This window comes from Microplitis demolitor, chromosome 1 (genome assembly GCF_026212275.2).
Source record: "Microplitis demolitor isolate Queensland-Clemson2020A chromosome 1, iyMicDemo2.1a, whole genome shotgun sequence".
NCBI classification, from domain to species: domain Eukaryota; kingdom Metazoa; phylum Arthropoda; class Insecta; order Hymenoptera; family Braconidae; genus Microplitis; species Microplitis demolitor.
In genome coordinates this window covers 5,058,554-5,080,005 of record NC_068545.1, presented here as the reverse complement: position 1 = coordinate 5,080,005, position 21,452 = coordinate 5,058,554, and the positions used below count along the sequence as shown (strand labels likewise).

Here is a 21,452-nt window from a genome sequence, read left to right as displayed (position 1 = left end):
TCTTCATTAGTATACATTTTTTTTTAAATTTATTTTACAGAAATTTCTTTTATTGATAACACTGCTCAGTAAAATATTTTTTTTAATTTTTATTGCGCGAAATTAAATTTATAAAAAATATAATCTTTATATTATATTTATAACTAAAATCAATTAAAGAAAAGTATTTATATTTTATCAATCTTTTCTTTTCAATAGAATTTACCAACATAAAAATACTTTTGCTGAAAAAATATAATTATTTTATCAATCAGCGTATTTTCTCATAAAAAATTTATAGACTTTTTCATCGCTTTAATAATAAAAAAAATTTTTATAAACAAGTAGTAGCTTATGCAAAGTATAAAATACAGTAAAAAAAAACTATTAATTCTTTTATAAGTATTAATCATCTTGTTTAAATTAAAAAAAAAAATTTAAGTGTTGCAATCTCAACTGTATAACTTCCGTTTTCTACAGTTTTTACTCTTTACATATTTACATTACATAGTCTTTACGTTACGTTGCAAGCAATTTTTAAGTCCCTATTTTTCTTGGGTAAATATTTTTCATATATTTGTAACAAACAACTCTAAACTTTTTCGGACTATGTTCTTGGCCATTCTTTTTCCTTTTTCTATTTCATATATCTCATTATTAGCTGTCTATTTCCATACTTCTTTGCAATCACGAAGTGCTTTTTAGTGGGGAAGATTGCAGACAGGTGGTAGAGTCTGACGGCTATATGGAACAAATCCTACAGATCAATGCATTATATCAACTTGTGAAAAATAATTCATTTGCACTCTGTGGGATTCGAACCTGAGCCTGGCCAGTACTTGCGTTTGGAGACAAGAGTGTTATCCACTCGACCACAATTACTTGTTTTTATTAATTATCTTGTTATTAAAATCGTTTCATTATAAATTTACAATGAAAAATTATTATTATTATTAATTATAAAACAAAATTATTGATAATTGATATTCGATTGACAACTAAGGCCTACTGCCATAAAAACATTAAATAAGATAATGTTGAACATTTCTGTACAAAGTAATTCTTCGAAAAAAAAAAAAGAAAAAGAAACACGTTCGTGTTTGATAAAAATTAAATTCGAAAAATTTTTATTATCTAACTTCTCTAGTTAAATTTTATTAAAATTAATTTTATTATCAACTATAAAAATTAATTAATTTTAAAGGAATAAAATAAATTTATTTCTTTACTTACAATTATTTAAACCATTTTGTACAAACTTAAAGATACTATATTATTAAAAAAATTTATATACATATATTCATACATATATATTAGGGTGGTCATTAAAAATTAAATTTTCTTAGGCGCCCCATAAAAAGTTTCTTTTTAGTGAAAGAATAAGTAGGGGATTCGGTTTTTTCATTTTAAGTAAAAAAACATGTGCCCAGAACGATCCAAATTCATTTTTCGATACAGTCGCAGTTTTTTTTTTAATATCTGATGAAATATGCAGATTGCGGAAAAAATCATTGGAATAATTTTGTTGAAAATTAAATTCTTGACAGAAAAGGTCCTATTTATTTTTTTTAAAAAATGTGTATTTATGAAGATATTTAAAAAAAATGTTTTATAGATCTGATGAATTGAGCATTCAAAGGATTACGAATGTTAAAAATAACGTTTTTTTTAAATATAGACAAGTTCGTTACTCGTAACATATCAATCATTAATGCTTGTTATAGTTTCTATATACTTAGAGAAATGTTACTTTCAAAATTTGTAATCCTTAAAACGCACTATTCATCAGATCTAAAAAAGTTTTTTTAAAATATCTTCATAAATACACATTTTATAAAAAAAATGAATATGACCTTTATTGTCAAGAATTTAATTTCCTAGAAAATTGTTTCTATGATTTTTTCCTTCAATCTGCTTATTTCATGAGATATTTGAAAAAAACCGCGATTGTATCGAAAAATGCTTCGATCGTTCTGAGGCACGTTTTTTTTTTTACTTGAAAAAAAAAAAAAAAAAAAAAAAAAACCAAATTCGCCACTTTTTTTTTCACTAAAAAGAAGCTTTTTGTGGGCGTCTGAGAAAATTTAATCTTTAACCACCGTCCTAATACATATATATATAAAATATCAAATTTGTTTTATATCAAATTAAAAAAAAAATATATATAAAAGTAAAAATATATATTAGATAGATTTTTTAATTTACAATAAATCTATTGTAAATAAATAAATAATATATCAAGAGAAGCATTAATATATGTGATTAATAATCTAAATTTTACATAAAAATTAACCGACGACTAAAAAAATTAAATGAATAAAGACATCAACGACTCGAAATTAACGTAATTTAATAATAGTATTTAACTAATGAACATATTAAAGAATTTCTTATTATTATAATTATCCCGGGTTGATATATTTAACTTTACAAAAAGATAATTTAATTAAAAAATAACAATTTCAGTATCATTTTACAATTTTTAATTTAAAATAACACGTTTGGAAATTTAATTAAGTAAATTCAATAGCTGCCTTTAACATTCAAACGTCTCTGATAATTAATCATTTAATTAATAATGATTTATTCATCCAACGTTAATGGGGCTCACGATGTCTAAAAATGTATTCAAAATAATTTCAAACACCAACAAAAATAAAAAAAATATAAATATAAGAAAAGTAAAACGTAAAAAAAAATAAATAAATAAATAAGAGGAGGGACTTATTAATAATACAAAATGAAAGTTGTTGACAACAATACTTGTACTATTTGTAAACATACTATATTTAAATAATATTCATTTACTCATTTATATAAAAATTTTAATCATAAATATTAATTACTTTTACGTTTTATTATTACAGTTTTTTTTATTACTATTAAGAATATGTATATATAACATAAATATGAATATAAAAAAAAAAAAAACAAACAAAGTTATTATATTCCACGGATCCGTATGTATGTATAATAAACAATTTTGCACATGATAATGAAAGTAAACTATATAATTGTTTTTTCTGTATTTGAATCATAATTGGGTTATTGGTCAATTTCAAGGCTTTATATATTTTCAGAGTCACAATGAGTTAATAAACATAATATACATTTATAAATTGTCCAGCTCAAACGCGAAGTGTTCAATAGTGCTCTCTATTGTCACCAAATCAAAAAATCGCGATCTGCTCACTTTAAATCAGTTTCACCAGTTTCATATATAAGGTACCCGCGGATAATAAGGCCTGTCGGGTAATAAGGCCTAAGTGCCAGAAATGATATTTAATATAATCGCCTCTGCTAAAGGCTACTCTAGTAGAAGCGTCTTGCATAGAGATGTTACGACAAATTTATAGTCCCGATACCACGTTCCCTGTCTTCTATATTTCATCATCCGTCATATGCTGTCGTAGCACAGAAGAAATTATAAAAAACAATCTAGTCTTCTGACTCTTAAAAAGAATACTGATAGTTTTAAGTGCTGTTGAGCAAAACAATCTAGTCTTCTGATTCTTAAAAAGTATTGTTGCTAAATTTAAGTGATGATTCATCTCTAAAACCAATTTTATTAAGTATAGTTAAACTATTCCAGTTTGTTTAACCCGTAGGCCTTATTACCCTGTCGTAGTAAAATAAGGCCTATTCGTATGGTATTTGTAAAAGCATAATTTTTTGTTTGTTTATGGTAAAAATTACCATTACTTCATTACATTTTATGACTAATGTATTGAAATAAAGATTAATGATACATTTCGATAACTAAATGCAATATTTTTGATTCTATTCAAAATCTCCCTTAGCTAGGCCTTATTACCCGCCGGTACCTTAGTAATTTCAAGCTTGAGGGCGAATTAACTAAAATTAGTGACTCGAATCTTATCTTAAAAAATAGTCTCGATAAACTGATGTATTATCAATTTCATATAAAAAATAAGTCGATTAAAATAACATAATTGAGAACTGCTGTAGGATAGACGCAGTATGCAAAAAACCTTTTTAAGGTTTGTAAAATAAATTGCAAACTGTAAATAATTGAAATTGACATACTTCAATAATTTGATTACTATAAAATAATATACAAATTAAGACCAATAAATGTAAATAAATGCACAATTTCTGAGATATTCTAATTTAAAGCTCACTGCAAAAAGGCTATTTTGCCGAAAATCGAATTTCTTTATTCAATTTTTCCTCACATATATTAAATATATTTTTCTCAGTATTTTAATAGAAAAATTTTCAAATTGTATTGTCTAAAGTGGAAGTTGTAAACAAAAGGCCTTTTTCCCAACTGACTAGACTAGTAAGTAGTCTGAGGCAGAGTATGCCAACATTAGTCTTAGTGATGAGTCTGTTTTACTAAAGAAAATATCACTTTTCATGACATTTATGTCTTTTTACACACCCAGAATTCAAGTTTTGACAATTGTCATAGAATCACTTTATCCTGCATTGACTTTTTATCACATTGTGCAAATTGACAATTCAAAACTTTAGAATCGAATAATAGTTTTTTTCAAATTTTAGTCGAAATTTTAATAAAATGCCTGTTTTCCAAGGTAGAATAATGTTTACTTCATAGAAATTTCTATTTCTTCATTTCAATGTAATCCCAAGTAGCACAGAAATAGCTTAAAGATGTCGTAAAGATGTCCTTTCAAAGAAATAGACAAATTTTGTTTTATATCAAAGTCCTTTTCTTAAATAAATAAGACGTACAAGTTCTGGCCTTAGGATTCATAAAAAGTTTGCGTTCTTTTTCCCAGCTTAAAAAAGTCATTTCAATTAAAACATAGTTTAGATGACTTATATTAATTGATTTTTTGTCGTCACTTGTGTCAAGTCTTTTACGCAGATATTTTTTCGGTGAAATAAATTTCTGATCGTTTCATTAAAATTTTAATGCCCTCTCGATAGATCAGAAACCAGCTTCAAAACTGATATAGATGTCACACAGCCAAGTGTGCTATTTGGGATGTTTATTTAATGAAACAAAAAGTATCGTCAATCCGCCGTTATCTGAAGATGGAATTCATCCATGCAGACTAGTAGAGACACATTTAAATAATATCCGAAAGTTCAAATGAATTAAACTTTATATTAACTGTTTATTTTTTATAATTACTATTATATTATTCTAATATTTCTCTTTTATTTGGCACTTGTATTAAGTCATTAATATTTATATATTCATGTTTATCAGTAATTGTTGGCATTAATTTATCGAGTGAATTTTTAAGCTCTGTAAATGTTGGTCTATTTCGTGGTGATGAATTCCAGCATGCTATCATTATATCATACCTATAATTTAAATTAAATTATTTTTTTTTTTTATAATACTTTGAATTTGAATATAAACTTACAATTCTTGACTACAATTTGATGGTTTTGGCATCCGATAACCAGATTTTAAAAAATGTAAAAGCATATTCGTTGGTATTTCAGGGTAAGGATTACATCCAAGTGTTACTATTTCCCATAAAAGTATTCCAAATGACCATCTATTTAAAAAAATGTTTATTTGATAATACGTTTTTTTTTTTAATTTATTAATAAAATCAATAATAAAATAATTATTAGTAAGGTAAATTTCCCAGTCACCAGTCGCTTTGAAAATTAGCTTTCTAAATTTTTTAACGTCACGCTAAAAAAATTGAAAATTTTCAAAAAAAAATGAGAAGTTATTGGTTTCAGTCCGATTTTTGAAAACCGAGTTTTCAATAGATCTCGACGTTTTTAAATTCTAGAAAGCTATTCTGACTATTTTCAAGATGATTTCCGAGTGTGTGTACGTATGTATGTAAATATTCTGTAACTTTTGAACGAACGAACCGATTTGGCTTTGAAGCAGCTCATTAATTCCAACAATTTGTGAGAAATTGAGCATAATCAATTTCGAAGAAATTTTTCAAAGATATTGCTGATATAAAATTAAAAAAACGACGATTCACGTCAATATTTTTTTTGTTACTGTTTATTATTTGAATTTTTGCAATGGAAGGTGTGACATTACTATTTTCGAGCTTGAAGAGCTCAAAAATGTAGTAACAATAGTATTTTCGAGCTCAGGAGCTTGAAAATAGCGGGAAGTTTAAAGGCAGGCCCGCAGTGTCAGGGGATTTTCAAATTTTTTTGAATACATTTGTATTTTAAACTCATGTTACTTATGAAATATGTATGTGAGCTGGCAACTGGGTACTTTGCTCAAAATTTTTATCAAGTTTATTAATTTACTTACACGTCACTTTGTGTTGTATATATTTGATGGGTCAGAGCTTCAATAGCCATCCATTTAAGCGGTAGTTTACCACTACCTTCTTTTTTATATACATTTTCACGATAAACGTCACGACTTAGTCCAAAATCAGAAATTTTAACAGTCAATTCATCGCAAACTAGAACATTACGTGCTGCCAAATCACGATGAACTATTCGATTGAGTGATAAATATTCCTGTTAGCATTTTTAAAACAATTATAGTTACTATATATTATTATAACCTAGTAGTTATTTAATATTTGATAAATTTCAAAGTATTATAAAATAATTTCCTTTTCCAAGATAATAATTCAATAAAATTTATAAATATTTTTATTTACCATTCCATTAGCAACTTGTTGTGCAAAACTTAATAAATTTTCTACTGTTAGTTCTTCATTTTTATCAAGTAATCCTAAACAAAAAAATTTATATAAATTTAATTATCAAAACGGCACATATATATTATCAAGCTGAAAAATATAAAAAATTTTTTTAGTTATTTTCAAGGGTCAAAAAAATTCAAAATAAATTTTTCAATACGTGGAGTTTTATAATTTTTATACAGTAGTGTATTATGACAAAAATGAAACAAAACTATTTCAAATAAGGGTGAGGTTGGCTGCCCGAGCCAAAGACAAGTGCTGCGATCACAACTCGTGTGTGTCTACCCAGGCCGAAGGTAAGGGTAGCAAACACGCGAATTGAAACGTCTTCCCTTTCTCCTTAGTATGTATACTACTTTCCACTAGATCTGCCCTTGAAAGCTTCAATTTTTGTTTTTGTTTGCGGGAAGAATGACGCATGTCCTTAAATCTTTCCGCTAAATAAAACAGAAATTTAAACTTTCGGTTCATGCATGCGGAAAATAACAATACTTTCCCCATACGTGTACTGACAAGACTGAAATGAAGTTAAAAATTAATTGAGTCGTCGGAAATTCGACGTTTGCTACCCTATAGAATCACCCGATTATTTTCTTCCTGCAAAGTCGCATTAGAGAGCTGACTTGTTTATAACTGGCTAAACAGATATTCAAATTTTTGTTTCGATGCAAGTGATATAAAAATGATAGTTATTACATTTGTATCAGTTAATACTTTCAATTGATATTACCTTGTTGTACATCATATAATTGATTTGAAGTAGCATTTTCACCCTCTAGAAAAAACAAAGTATATTGATTATTCATCAAGGTTAATTGATCTCAATTAACTAGATGTACTCAACACAATTATTATGACGTTTTATCATATCAACAAAACTAATTGACGGTTAATTGAATTATATTCACGTAAACGTACTTGACAATGAAAAATAATTTGGATTTTGACATGCGTTATTTGATGATTTATCATGAGTTTTATTTTTACATGATTCAGACAATATTTTTTCCCATTTCTGAAAAATAAAATTAACTAACATTATTAATGTATTATAAATAACCGCATTAATTAATAAATTGAATTACATCTCTAAGAAAACTTTGTAAATCACCGCGGCTACAATATTCAACGACTAGCATCGGTCTTATGTTTGATGTACAGCATCCAATTAACGATACGATATTTGGATGAATACCAGCAGATTTCATTATCAAAATTTCTTGATGAAAATTTCTTATTTCTTCAGAACTTGAACAGTCTATTTAAATAATTATTAACAATAATTTTTTGTAAATGTCCTTAGTAACACGTGCTTGAGCAAGATTCTGGTGCCAGTGTCTTGATCAAAACTCTTAATCACTAGTGTCTTTTTCTACGCATGGGTCTTGCGCAAGATTATGTAGCAAGAAATCGTCATCAAGGCTTGTGCATGACTTCAAGACATTGTACACAAGAATATTGAAGATATCTTAGATACGGTGTAGTTTAAAAGTTTCTGGCGCATTTCTTGCACTAGTAACTTACAGCAGGTACTTGCGCATGTTTTGCTCAAGACTCTGGTCAATTTTCAGCTTTGAGCAGATCTTGAGCAAGTTATGCGCAACTATTTTCAACGTCTCTCCAGAATTGAGTTATAACCTGGTACGAATTTCTTGTGTAAGGCTTGCACTACACTTGCTATTGAAATTGAGCCACAAGTATCTACAGCAAGACACATTCGTAGAAAAAGACACAAGCATCTATCGATCTTGACCAGACTTGTTCAAGCCTTGAACAAAATTGTTATATGGGTATTAATATCAAAATTTTTGAATACCTTTAAGCATTTTAACAGCAACTTTTATAGATCTATGTTGGTCAATTTTCAGTAACCCAAGTCTTACAACACCAGAAATACCACTACCTAATATATCTTTTATTTGTAATTGTACTGGACGTATTTCAAAATTATCATTTGTTAATAATGAATCATTATCTATTTTATTATCAGTCATTGAAGTTGGTTTTAAATACTTTTTATACAATGGGTTGAGATTTATCGTTTCTTTGAGATTCTGCGTTCAAATAAAAAATGATAATGAGTATTTATAATTATTTAATGTAATAAAAATGCCACACAAAATAATTACAGAACAATAATTATTTTGTCGTTGAATTTCCTTATTTTTTCGGTGTCTCAAGTAAAGTAATATAGTTGCTATCAGTGTTATGATTAATATAATTATTGGAGAAACTATGGCAACTTCTTTGAACACTGGAAACAAATTTTTTAAAAATTTAATTATTTTTACAATTTTAAATTTAACCAAATTTTTTTTTTTTTTTTTTTATGTACCTGATATTGAGTTATTTTTCATGCGATCAAATGTTCGAAAAATAGAAACTGGTGGACTAGTGCCACCATGAGATTCAGCTATAATGCTTATCATATAACGTATTCCAGTTTTATTAATTGAAACAATAACTTCAGTTAATTCCTAAATATTTTTTTTTATAAAAAAGTAAATCGTTAGTATTAAAAAATCTACCTTTTGAAAAATCATAAACAGGATTTATTCTTAATTATAAAAATATGATTATCGATACTTACTCCTGGAACAACAATTAATTGAGGTTCATCAGACTTATCGAATGTAAAAATTTGAATAGTATAATTATCTGGTATTAAATCTGGTTTATCCCAAGAAATAGTGAAATTACATTTCTCATTATAATAATAAATTTGGGATACATTTAATCCATCGACTGCATTAGGCGCTGATATTAAAATAAAAAAATTGAGTTATAAGGTACCCGCGGATAATAAGGCCTGTCGGGTAATAAGGCCTAAGTGCCAGAAATGATATTTAAAATAATCGCCTCTGCTAAAGGCTACTCTAGTAGAAGCGTCTTGCATAGAGATGTTACGACAAATTTATAGTCCCGATACCACGTTCCCTGTCTTCTATATTTCATCATCCGTCATATGCTGTCGTAGCGCAGAAGAAATTATAAAAAACAATCTAGTCTTCTGACTCTTAAAAAGAATACTGATAGTTTTAAGTGCTGTTGAGCAAAACAATCTAGTCTTCTAATTCTTAAAAAGTATTGTTGCTAAATTTAAGTGATGATTCATCTCTAAAACCAATTTTATTAAGTATAGTTAAACTATTCCAGTTTGTTTAACCCGTAGGCCTTATTACCCTGTCGTAGTAAAATAAGGCCTATTCGTATGGTTTTTGTAAAAGCATAATTTTTTGTTTGTTTATGGTAAAAATTACCATTACTTCATTACATTTTATGGCTAATGTATTGAAATAAAGATTAATGATACATTTCGATAACTAAATGCAATATTTTTGATTCTATTCAAAATCTCCCTTAGCTAGGCCTTATTACCCGCCGGTACCTTAGTCAATCGATCTTGCATTATGAAAAAAAAAAAAAAAAAAAAAAAAAATACTTACGACAGATAGTCAAATTTTGATGGACATCTAAACACGTTGGTGTAATAAAACTATAAGTTAAATTTTTACTACTCAATGAGAAGCCTTCATTTTTAGCTGATATTATTAATGTGTTATTTTGATTATAATCAAGGCCATGGAGATAAAATTTAAAAGATTTTGTCTAATAGAAAAAGTATACAATTGTTATAACTTTTTTTTTTATTAAAAGCTGTATTAATGATTAGATAGGAATTAATCAATTGAACTATTTAAATGTATGTCAAAGGAATTTTTTAGAATGATATTACACTATATAAGAAAACAATTACTCGGGTGAGTGAATCAAAGTTCATTCATTAATTCGCTAATCTCGAGCATTCAGTTCATGATAAAAAACATAAATATTTTCAAATACTCTGTAAGTACTTACTGCGTTAATATTCCCAATAGATAAGCCTCCGTCTCGTGTCCATGAGAGTACTTCATAAAAACAGCTAAGATCTAAAAGTTATTTAATTATTTAAAAAAGTTTATTAAAGTGAATTGTAAATTAAAAATAAATTATTCACCCTCAGCTGGTTTAAAAATAACTTCTGCTTGTAAATATTTTGAATTCATGCGCTCGGGTAATGTATTGTTTACAAAAATTTCTTTCACTTGTTCAGGTTCACTATCCACTAAAGAAAATATATCGATTAAAATATCGTTATCAAATATCAACTAGTTGTTTTGTAATAATAATAGAATATACATTTCATTGTAGTAAACCAAGATGATATTTCTGGTTGAGAAATTCCGTCACCCGTTACACGATGTGTGCGATAACGATAATTAGATCCAGGATATAAATTTGAAAACAATGAAATTTTTCCATTGATCTAGAATTTTTTTTTTTTTTTAATAATAATTAAAATTTTTTCATCTTAATTTGAAAGACTTACAACTTGTGCATTATTCCAAATTCTATTAGCTGCACTCTGTTCAATAACAAATAATCCTGGATTGTGTAAAATACTCAAAAAATTAACGTCTCTGCAGTGTAAAGTTGCATTAAAATTAGCATTCAAATCAATTTTTTTTATCTCTAAAAAAAAATTATTTTTTAAAATATATCATGTAATTAATAAATTATTTAATTATTTATATTTTTATTTACCTCGTTGAGGATAAATATTTTTATAACAATCATTTTGACATGAATCCTAAAAAGATATAAATTAATTCAATTATATTATTTTTTGATAAAAGAAAACAAAATTATTTATAGGGGCAGATTTTAGTCTCGACAGGAAAAATTTTTGAAAAACATCTTTGATCTATTTGACATTGGAAAATTTTTAAATAAATTTAAATAAAAGCCATTAAAGTTATTCGTGTAGAAGTAAACAAAATGTAATATACATATTATGCATTTATGCATCCGACGAAATCTGTACTTTAAAAACATTTGTCGCTTTTCATCAATATCATTTAAAAAATAATTTAAGAATTAAATATTTATCAACAAACTCAAAAACAAAATTGAAAATTAATCAAAATGTAATTGTTATTTTTTTTTCATAGTTAAAAAAAATTTTTTTTAAATATTTTAATTTTTGTTTTCTGTTAGTTCAGTGTACTATCGATTGATCGATCAGATAGTCTAAATAAATACACGTATCTGTAATCATAAAATTTTAATTTTAAATATCGTTGGATCGAATTTATTATACTATTGATATCGCGATGTTAATGTAAATTAAAAATGTTTTTATTATAAATTCATATATTTATAAATTTATACACATGCTTAATAAATGCCAACTGTGTCAACTAATCGTCAGCTTTAATAATTGGTTTCTTTGCGATATTAAAAAATTTTAGACAGATAATATAAATAAAAAAGTTGTGAAAAAAAGAGTGTTAATTTATGTTATTTTGGATTTATTAATAAATTTTAATATTCATATTTAATATTTAAGAAGATATCAATAAATCATTTTATATTATTTGAATGAAATAATTTAATATTCTCAGTAAATAAAAATTTTATTTTAATATATATATTATAAATCATACTCAAGTATTTTTTTGCCTTTTTAAAAATTTGAATATTAAATATACAATAAAATAAAAAAATAACTTACAGTATTACAGTTAACAATACACTCTGCGATTTGAATTGCTCGATCAAATGTTTCTCCAAAAGTCCCGATAAATAAATAAAAAATAATAAAATAGATCATTTTTATTTAATAATAAACACTTTTAACGGATGATAATTTTTTAAATCGCACATATTCATAGTTTATTTTTTATTTCTGAAAAATTTATCCCGTATAATAGTAATAACAATAATAACGTATTAAAAAATATAAACAAAAAAAAAATTCAAAATTTTTCTGACGTTGGCTTTTTATTTTAATTGCATAATGACATAGAAAAGTTGCGCATGTCTTATCTAATTATTCTTATCATAAGTATTTTCAAAGCAGAAATATATAAATGCACGTTTGTATCTTGTATGGACAAAATATAATTTATATATTTCACAAATTTTTAACACTTAATTATTAAATTCATAAGATTTTTATAATTTTATACAAATCTTACGGACTTAGTTATTTTAATTTTGAAAATTTTAATTATATTCACTCGTTTATGATTATTAAAATAACAATAATTGTAATAGTAAAGAAATAAATATTTAAGGATGAATACGAAAGTACGAAGTGTCATTGACGAGTGTTAAACGCGGTATGACCGATCAAATGGAACTAAATTAATTCTACATATGTTCGGTGTATTTACTCGAATATTTTATTTCGAATAACAATAATAATAATAGTGATACTGACTTTTTTTATATTAATGTGAGTCTTTCCTTGAATTAATATAAATTTTTATTTACATTCGTGTTTTTATAAATTTTTTCAAGTAAATATTAATTTACTGTGAGTGAACTTTTCCCGGGAAAAATCTTTACTTTTATAACTTCATTATTATTTTAATAATTTTTCTTTGTTAAAAATTTTAATGAGTTAATGCTGATAAATTATCATTATTTTATACGAATAACTTACTTTTTGAAATATATGCTAAGATTTCAAAATATACATAACTTTATCTTTCAGTTATAAATTAAAGTTATCAAAAAACAACTGAAATAGAAAAAATATCACATACTTTAAGTAGCTGTTTAGTTTAATCAGTTAGTGAACAATCAATTGTATTGATGAATTAAAAATATTATGAGGCTGTAAAATCCTTGCATACATATCTGATACCAGATAAAAAACAATAATCAGATGTTATTTTACAAACTAATCAAATATATTATAATGATGTAACACGATTATCAATATCCTTGCAATATCTGATGTAAAAATATTTGTTTTTTTATAGTTGACCTATTTAATATGAAGTATCTTGACCTGCTTTGCTGGGTGTCGGTTTAATTTTTTTAAAGATGTGTTTATTCTTATCATAAATTCAAAATTTAAAGTTAACAGTTATTGTAAATAAATGTTTAGAAACTATTTAATAGCAAATTAAACCCTCTACCAAAAAGGCCTCATTATATTTTTGCGTATATTTTATTATTTTAACGTAATTGCAAAATAAAGTAAGAAAATAAGTTTTAGCATATTATTATTCTTCTTTAGGTAATTGATCTCTTCTTTTTTTTCTAGAACTCAGAAACTATTAGAGAAATTTCACACGCAAAAAAATAAATGATAAATTTTATTCGGATTTTCAATTCATTTTTATTGTTTGAACAATAAATCCGCATCAAAGAAGATAATTCATAAATAATATAATATTGAAAGCGAAAAAGTATAAGAATGATTCTCTAAAATATATTGATATGAAAAAAAAATAGTCACTCTTGGTCTTTAAATTTTATTGTTTGAAATGGTAAAATACGTCATCTTGCCATATAGATATAGCCGCGCATCAGTAATGCTTTAGATTAATTCTTTCACATACATTAAAAGCTTACAAACACAAGTTAAATTTTATTGTTTCAAACTGTAAAAACTGATGCGCTTAAAATATACTTTTTGACGATTTGAAGAAAGTAATAATTATATACCATTGTACATAAAATCAATTGTTCGACATTGAAAATTTTATTTATCATACTGAATGTTTTTTTTATTTTTTACTATAAACTTAAATGTTCCAAACATCGAATGTTGAAGCGAAAACATTAAATTATAATAATTTCATTTTTTTATCTAGCAAACAGTAATTTATATTACTTGTAACATGATTTATTTACATATAAACTTCAAATTTAAATATTTAAATTAAGATTATTATAATATATTCAATAAAACCACGAAATTACTGTTTGAAATGATATTAAATTGTGAACACATTCAAAATTTTTAATTATTAATTTTTATAATTCATTTATTCGCGTGTAATAGACTCATAAATTTTTGTTGTAGCAAATTAAATTTTCTACAGTTTTTGCTTAAAAAATTATTTTTTTAAACCTATAGTTCGGTTATAAATTCATTTTTAATAACTATCACTCTTTCTTATTTTAGTTTTCATAGAGTTAGTCGAGTTACTATTTTTAAAAGGACTTGCTTTTGTATTCGCTTTTTTGGCTTTAGGAAGCTTCTTAAAGCCTCAAGGATGTATGATTTTTTTTTTCAATGCCAATTATTTGGTGGACTTATCAAAGGTCCTAATTAAAAAAAAAATTTTGAAAATCTAAAGCATGATTTAAATTATATTTTCGGCTTAAAAATTTTTTTTTTCAACTTTAAGCTTCAAAATAAGTCTCCCAAACCATTTGCCATAAAAAAAAAAAATATACATCCTTATTGCTCTAGGAAACTTCCTCAATCCAGAAGGGCGTATAAGAATGTGTCTTTTTAGATAGCAAAATGACGTCTTAATGAGTTCTGAATGAGTTCCTATTTATGATTTGGACGTCTCATCAACATCTTAAAGAAGTCTTTAAGAAGTTCTCAAGATGTCGAATGAGCCACCTAGCGATCTCAGTAAGACGTCTTTAAAAAGACTTCCTAAAGAGTTTTTTTTTTTTCTGACTTCGTAAATAAGACTTCATTATGAATTTACCATGACGTCTTTAAGGAGCTCTTAGTTTTGACTTCATAAAGAAGTTTCAAAAGAATACATTTAGACATTAAAAAACTGAGGTCTTATTTATGGAGTCTTCAAGAACTTTTTATTAAGAGTTCTTAAAAATGACATCTTTAAGAAGTCATCATAAGACTTCTTGAGGACTCCTTCAAAAAGACGTCATAAAGCAGTCATTCCGGCTTGAATGCTGTCTGGGGTGACATTAACACTTATTTATTTATAAACGCCTCTCAATAATTATACATAGGAATAATAACAAAAGTAATATAAAGTGTAAATAATTAATCATCAATATAAATATAACAAAAACAACGACCATGTCCGGACTTCTTAGTTTAAAATTGCCATTCAAGCTTTTTTTTTCAACTGTCCGATGATGCTCCAAAAAAATCTACTTCTATGGCATCTTCATAAAATAAACACTAAATTTGACTTACAATGGGTAAAAGCATGTTTTTTTTCTGGTTTATTCGTAGTATTGGCAATAACTCATCTGCTTATCATTGTCTGCGACATTGGCCTGATATTAGTCTATTTTGACTGGCTAAAAGTAAAGACACTGAAACTTGAAGTTTCTATGCAGGTATTATGAATAAACAGTGAAACGTGTATGAGTTAACTACGATAAGTAGCCTAAAACGTTTAAAAAACGATGTTGCGTTTAATGGTACCAGTATCATATTAAAAAGTTTTATAATTTTTAAATTATTCATTATTAAGATTCACTGATTAATTTACTTTATGATCTTGAAAATAAAAAGTTAAATCTATTATTAAATTTAGTTATATCGATTATTCAATAAATATAAATACTTTTAAATGCTTTTATTTTATTTTTTTTCAACTGTAATAAAAAATATCCTTATTTAAATATTAAATTTATTTCAATCTACATTAAGTTTATAATTAACAGGTAATTTCATAAAATAATTATTTCTATTCCTATTTCTGCATATTCATAAAAAAAAAAAAATAAATAAATAAAAAATAAATAGTATTAAAATTGATTTTTTCATTTTTACCCACTTATCACAAATTACAGTCATACATGAATAAATCACTAGGCATTTTTTTGAAGTTTTTATTTAAATAATCGAGACAACTGTAATGTGACCACTTATTGCATGTTCTATACATTTAATTTTATTTTACATGTTTTTCGAATAAAAAGAATGTTAATGTTTTTAATATATGCTATTTCCCTGATTAAATAAAACGATTTGTGACGATTAAAAATTAAATCATCATTAATTATCTTTAATCGTCATAATCATCATGGATTTTCAGATTTAATCCTCCCAAATCATCAAAAGACGATTTATTATTTTACGATGTAAAATGATTAATGACGATTCAAATTTCAAATCGTCATGAATCGTCTTTAATCTTCACTCGAAAAATTTAATCGTTTTTAATCATCAATTGACGATTTAAAACGATTAAAACAGTTTTAATCGTCACAAATCGTTATGCTTAATCAGGTTTACTTTTACTTGATCAGATAAGACTATGATTATTTATTATTTTAAAATGCACTTATTGAAAAAAAATGATTTGTATAATGATATATATGTGCGGAAATAGAAATAGAAGAAATCATTTTATGAATTTACCTATTAATTATGAACTTAATGTAGATTGAAATAAATTTAATATTTAAATGATATTTTTTATTACAGATGAAAATAAATAAAATAAAAACAAACTCACTTGGATTGCAGATTAACTAAAAAGAGGAGTATTAATTCATTTGATATTGATAAATATTCAACTTCATATGCTCTTCTAAATTGTATATATAGTAAAGCTCTTCTCGATTTGAAAAAAACAAACGAGAGGTTTTTTTTTCGTCGATTATATTTATCGACTAATTATCACATGCTGAAAGTAAAATTGAAATTTCGAAAAAAAAAAAAACAATTTGGGCGAGATACTGGTTAAAAGAAATGATTTGCTATGTTAAATGCCCATAAGAAGAGCAATTTAAAAGTATTCAAAAGCATTAAAAAATATTAAAAATTTGTTTTTTCGAATCGTTTTGAATCCTTTCTTTTAATAAGGATGTATACGTAATAAGTAAAATTATGAATTTTCTAGTTAATTCAAAGTGATACAGAGCTAGGAGAACTAGCTATAATTTAATTTCATTTATAATAAACCAGTGGTTTATGTAAAACCAAATCTGGTACTAGTCTCAGATACAGCTTTCAAATACGAACAATTTGCGCGCTTAAAAATTTTTGTATTGACTTTCATTATCGAGATATTCGTAGCTAAAGTTAAAAAATATTTGTCTGCTAATTTCAGGGTCATAAAATTTAACTTAGAAAGGTAAAAAATAAATATGACAGTTAGTAAAATTTGATTATTTTATTAATAAAATAAATGAAAATGAATTAATTACTTTACATGTCTTTAAATCTCATTTTATGATTATAAATTAACATTATGATGAATCCAAGTTGATTTTTAATTGATGTACAATAATTGCCACAATGAAATCATTTCCTTGTTTTATATTTATTTTAAATTATTTTGAGTAATTAGCTTTGATATAGTGGTATAGAAAAACAAGGAAAAATAGTGTAACACCGAGTATGTTGGAAAAAATAGCTAATTGGACGTCTGTGATCATCTGTAATAAACATTGAGTATTTGTAGTTATTTTATTTACGCTCATGAATAATGTTTTATAAATGAAATTATTGTTTATATAAATACTTGAGTATTTAAAAAATTTTTACCTTGAACTTTGTTTTTTTGTTGAGTTTTGATCAATACAAGTCAAATTTCAACGATTGACACGTCGGTTTTTTGTGACACGCTGCACAACAAGATAATGTTAAAATAAATAATAATAATATGTTTCCATAGAAGTTGTTGTTACCAGATATTCTTTATTTTTTCTTGGGAAATATAAAAACTCTGATGATAGAATCATTTGCTGTATTATCGGTTGGAAGCAACTACTAGCGCTCGTGTTTCGAGCGAAAAAAGAATAAGAATTTTCAAGTCTCCAAAGATAGAGTATCTGGTCTCTTCTCATTGATTTTGAATTTGAATTTTCTTTTAATTTATTAATCAATTGTTATTACAGCAATTTTAATAGCTTCCGAAAAAATCTGTGAGATAAACTTTCTCATTATTCCAGTGTCATTATTATTCAATGCGTAATTAGAATAGTAAAATTAGAAAATTCGGTCAGTATTGCCCACCCTTAAACGAGAGACGTTTTATAAAACAAAAAAAAAAGTCCAAATATTAGTAAAACACGTTTTAAGCATCGGGTTATTTTATGGAACCAGGGCTTCCGATGTCCAATAATTTTTAGATTTTTTTAAAAATGATAAATTATGAAAAAAAAAAATATCTCAAAAATTAGACCATCAGTTTTTTAAATTTTCTACAGATGCATATTTTTAGTTGTTCTTTTTTTGTAATTGATTTGTTAAAAAAAATAATCCGAAAATTTTTCTGTCAACTTCAAGGTCATTATACTGTCAGAAATTGTTCAGCAACTTTTACAGTTAAGTTCAACGCAGTTTTGAGTACAAATATGACTACACTTTTCAGGCAAGTTTCTGCAGATCAAGTCTTTTTGTTAACTTGTCCTCAGCTTACATAGATTGACAATCAGTAGTTTGTCTTGTAGTCATATTGTAGTCAAAACTCAGATCAGCAAAATCTGACGTAAACTTAAATGTAAAACTGACCATAAACATGGAACAGCAAATTTCTGAGGAGTAGAGCATGACCCTGATTAAAAGAAACGATTTGCGACGTTAAATTCCCATAAGAAGGTCGATTCAAAAGTATTCAAAGTATTCAAAAGCATTAAAAAGTATTTGAAATTTTTTTTTTCAAATCGTTTCAACCCTGATAGTCACACTTTAAAGATGATTGCTCAGCAAGTTCTGCAGTGAAACATTTACGACTAACTTAACGACAAGTTCCTGGCAAGCCTTAGCTGGATATTTGCGTGCAAGTTGATGCAAATCTACTGCCGTCATCTGAATGTTATTTGACAGAAAAACTTGCCGTCAATTTGAAGTGAAACTTTTAATCAACTTAACGTTATTGTCTGACAGTAATACTTGTAGTCAAGTAAATTCAAATTACAGAATTTGCTGTCAACTTAAAGGTAACAGCTTGCTCTCCAACACTTTCCTTTAAGTTGGCTTCAAAATACAGCAGTAGTTTGAAATTAATTTGTGGATAAGGTGGCTATCAGGGTATAGTAAAAAATTTTTGTCAAACTATATTGCTGAATGCAGCTCCATAAGTATTCCACGTTGATTTCTTAAAAGTTTCATTCTCCCAGAAAAAAAAAAATTGCAATAAAATGTGTTAAATTTACAAAAGAGATAAGTTTATTTCAAAAGCTTTTTACAACTTATAAAACATTTCATGCGTGCGTTTTTTATTTACAATAATTAATTAAAACATTATTAACAATAATTCAAAAATATATATTAATTTATATCCAACAATTTTCATTTTATTTTTTTTAACCATCTACTTTCTTACATCATAATGTTTTTCAGCAATTCCATCAACTTTATACATAAAGTAATTAATTTAAAAATAATTATGTGATTCATTCATCAAAACAATAATAATTTACATTTCTTTTCGTCTCGATGCACGCGTTTAAATTTTAAACCCGATTTTATATTTTTTTGAATCTTTCAGTACAACTATTTATTTTATTCATTAACAAATTTATTGTACGATTATTTTTACAAATAAAAAAAAAACAAAAACTTGAATATACATTCATTCATCCAAAGAGTGCCATTTTTTGTATTATTTTCAATATTTGTTTTAACAATAAATCGGTGGTTTCTTAAAAATTACTTTCATTTTATAAAGCAATAAAGCACCCTTTGAAAAATATTATTTCAAGTTAGATGGACATTGCAGCATTGTCCCGATAGCCTCATCGATTTATTAATCGCTAATTGATTTACATAAAAACAAATTACTACTAGATAATAAATTGCAGCCAAATATTTTTTGCAAAAAAAGAATTTGATAAATTTTATTTTTTATTTATTAATTTTTATAATTTAAATAATTTTTTTTGTTCAATATACTTTTTTTCACATCCATACAAATTAAAAGTTAATCATAATGATAATTCTCTTACAATACTTTTATACTGATTACTAAGTGTCTCAATTAATTAATTGAATTTAATACATACTCATTAATTATATCTTTTATTTCATTTAACTCTTTTTAGATCACTTAAAAACGACGAGGCGAATTAATCTAAATGATAAAAGAGCAAATCACTTATTTTATAAAATAGTGACAAAAGAATACTGTGTGTACTTTCATAATCATATGGACAAATAATGATATGGCGAAACCACTCAAACAAGGCGAAAAAAATACTTAGCATTCATTATTAATTATATATTTTTTTTCAGCATTCAAATTTAAGTTTTAATTTTTCATTCATTATCGAGTATGAATAACACTTTTTATACTTTTTTTTAATTATCATAAATATATAAAATATTTAACGAAAATTAAATTGGCATGTTGTTATTTATAAATATAAATAAATTTTAAATAGTGTCGCCAAGTCTGTAGGTGATAAGTAACACGTGTTTTTGAGTAGAATTTAATTTTAACTCATAGACATTGGGCCCTTGGGTTTTATCATCATCGTGGCCTTCTTTAAGGTGTAATCCCATCCTCTCCAACGGAACCACACAATACCTTTAACAATAAAAATTTCGACCTTATAGAATACTTTATAAAATATTAAAAAACTGGTATTTCATTTAAAAAAATATGTTTTTGGAAAAAATAATTCTTCTACATGAAGAAAAATGTATAGTAACGACCAAACTCAGTAAATAAAATTTACCGTCAGTGGCAATGTTATCACCAGTAAAAAAAAATACCAGAACGTTCTCTCTTAAAATAAATCAGTAAAAAGTGCCGACAAATCAGTGAATATTCACTGCGAATCAATCAAGTATATCACTGATTTAATCAGTGATATACTTCGGACTATTTATCCTCTAATCAGTGAATATTCACTGATTGGAGTACTTTTCATTGATTCATTATAAGTGAGTTGATTTGACGAAGTGAGGAATAGAGTCCATGAAGCCAGAGAATCATTTTCATGCTGTATAATACTACGGCTAAAATTTAAATGCTTTAGATCTAGTATACGGAGAAAAATGTCAAGTAAATATGCCTATCTTAGCGATTCTGAATTACAGTAAGTTCGCATATTTTACCTCAAAATACTGTAATTTACTGCAAATTTGCCGCA

General features: G+C 25.7%; 3 protein-coding genes across 3 annotated transcripts in view; all 3 read right to left on the bottom strand.

Annotated features, from left to right (window-relative positions):
• Positions 1-280: 280 nt before the first annotated feature.
• On the bottom strand, positions 281-12,392 carry LOC103577243 (tyrosine-protein kinase receptor torso). The gene is made up of 18 exons (XM_014444973.2): positions 12,178-12,392; positions 11,208-11,253; positions 10,993-11,135; positions 10,803-10,929; positions 10,621-10,728; positions 10,482-10,552; positions 10,070-10,232; positions 9,214-9,380; positions 8,959-9,100; positions 8,753-8,877; positions 8,440-8,677; positions 7,709-7,881; positions 7,542-7,638; positions 7,354-7,398; positions 6,579-6,652; positions 6,218-6,432; positions 5,343-5,480; positions 281-5,280 (listed from the first exon to the last, which is right to left on the bottom strand). The coding sequence occupies exons 1-18, from the start codon at positions 12,274-12,276 to the stop codon at positions 5,112-5,114; spliced, it is 2,340 nt and encodes a 779-aa protein (XP_014300459.1). The 5' UTR covers positions 12,277-12,392; the 3' UTR covers positions 281-5,111.
• A 5,117-nt stretch (positions 12,393-17,509) lies between these two features.
• On the bottom strand, positions 17,510-18,009 carry LOC103577252 (dolichyl-diphosphooligosaccharide--protein glycosyltransferase subunit 4). The gene is made up of 2 exons (XM_008557826.2): positions 17,899-18,009; positions 17,510-17,789 (listed from the first exon to the last, which is right to left on the bottom strand). Exon 2 carries the CDS (start codon positions 17,787-17,789, stop codon positions 17,685-17,687), a length of 105 nt encoding a protein of 34 aa, XP_008556048.1. The 5' UTR covers positions 17,899-18,009; the 3' UTR covers positions 17,510-17,684.
• Positions 18,010-19,572: 1,563 nt separating this feature from the next.
• The window catches only part of LOC103577280 (tenascin-R), a 63,657-nt gene continuing 61,777 nt past the window's right edge, over positions 19,573-21,452 (bottom strand). Inside the window, exon 10 of the mRNA XM_008557858.3 lies at positions 19,573-20,884. Coding sequence (XP_008556080.1) covers positions 20,793-20,884 — 92 coding nt within the window. The 3' untranslated portion in view covers positions 19,573-20,792. The remainder of the gene's footprint in view (positions 20,885-21,452) is intronic.

What these genes read in the sequence shown, in the direction of transcription:
- LOC103577243 (XM_014444973.2), bottom strand. Translation starts at nt 12,276, where the DNA reads ATGATCTATTTTATTATTTTTTATTTATTTATCGGGACTTTTGGAGAA. An exon ending in TCAAAATTTGACTATCTGTC is followed by an intron (nt 9,381 to 10,069) that starts GTAAGTATTTTT and finishes TTTTAATATCAG; the next exon opens with CGCCTAATGCAGTCGATGGA. An exon ending in AACAAGTTGCTAATGGAATG is followed by an intron (nt 6,433 to 6,578) that starts GTAAATAAAAAT and finishes AAATGCTAACAG; the next exon opens with GAATATTTATCACTCAATCG.
- LOC103577252 (XM_008557826.2), bottom strand. Translation starts at nt 17,789, where the DNA reads ATGATCACAGACGTCCAATTAGCTATTTTTTCCAACATACTCGGTGTT.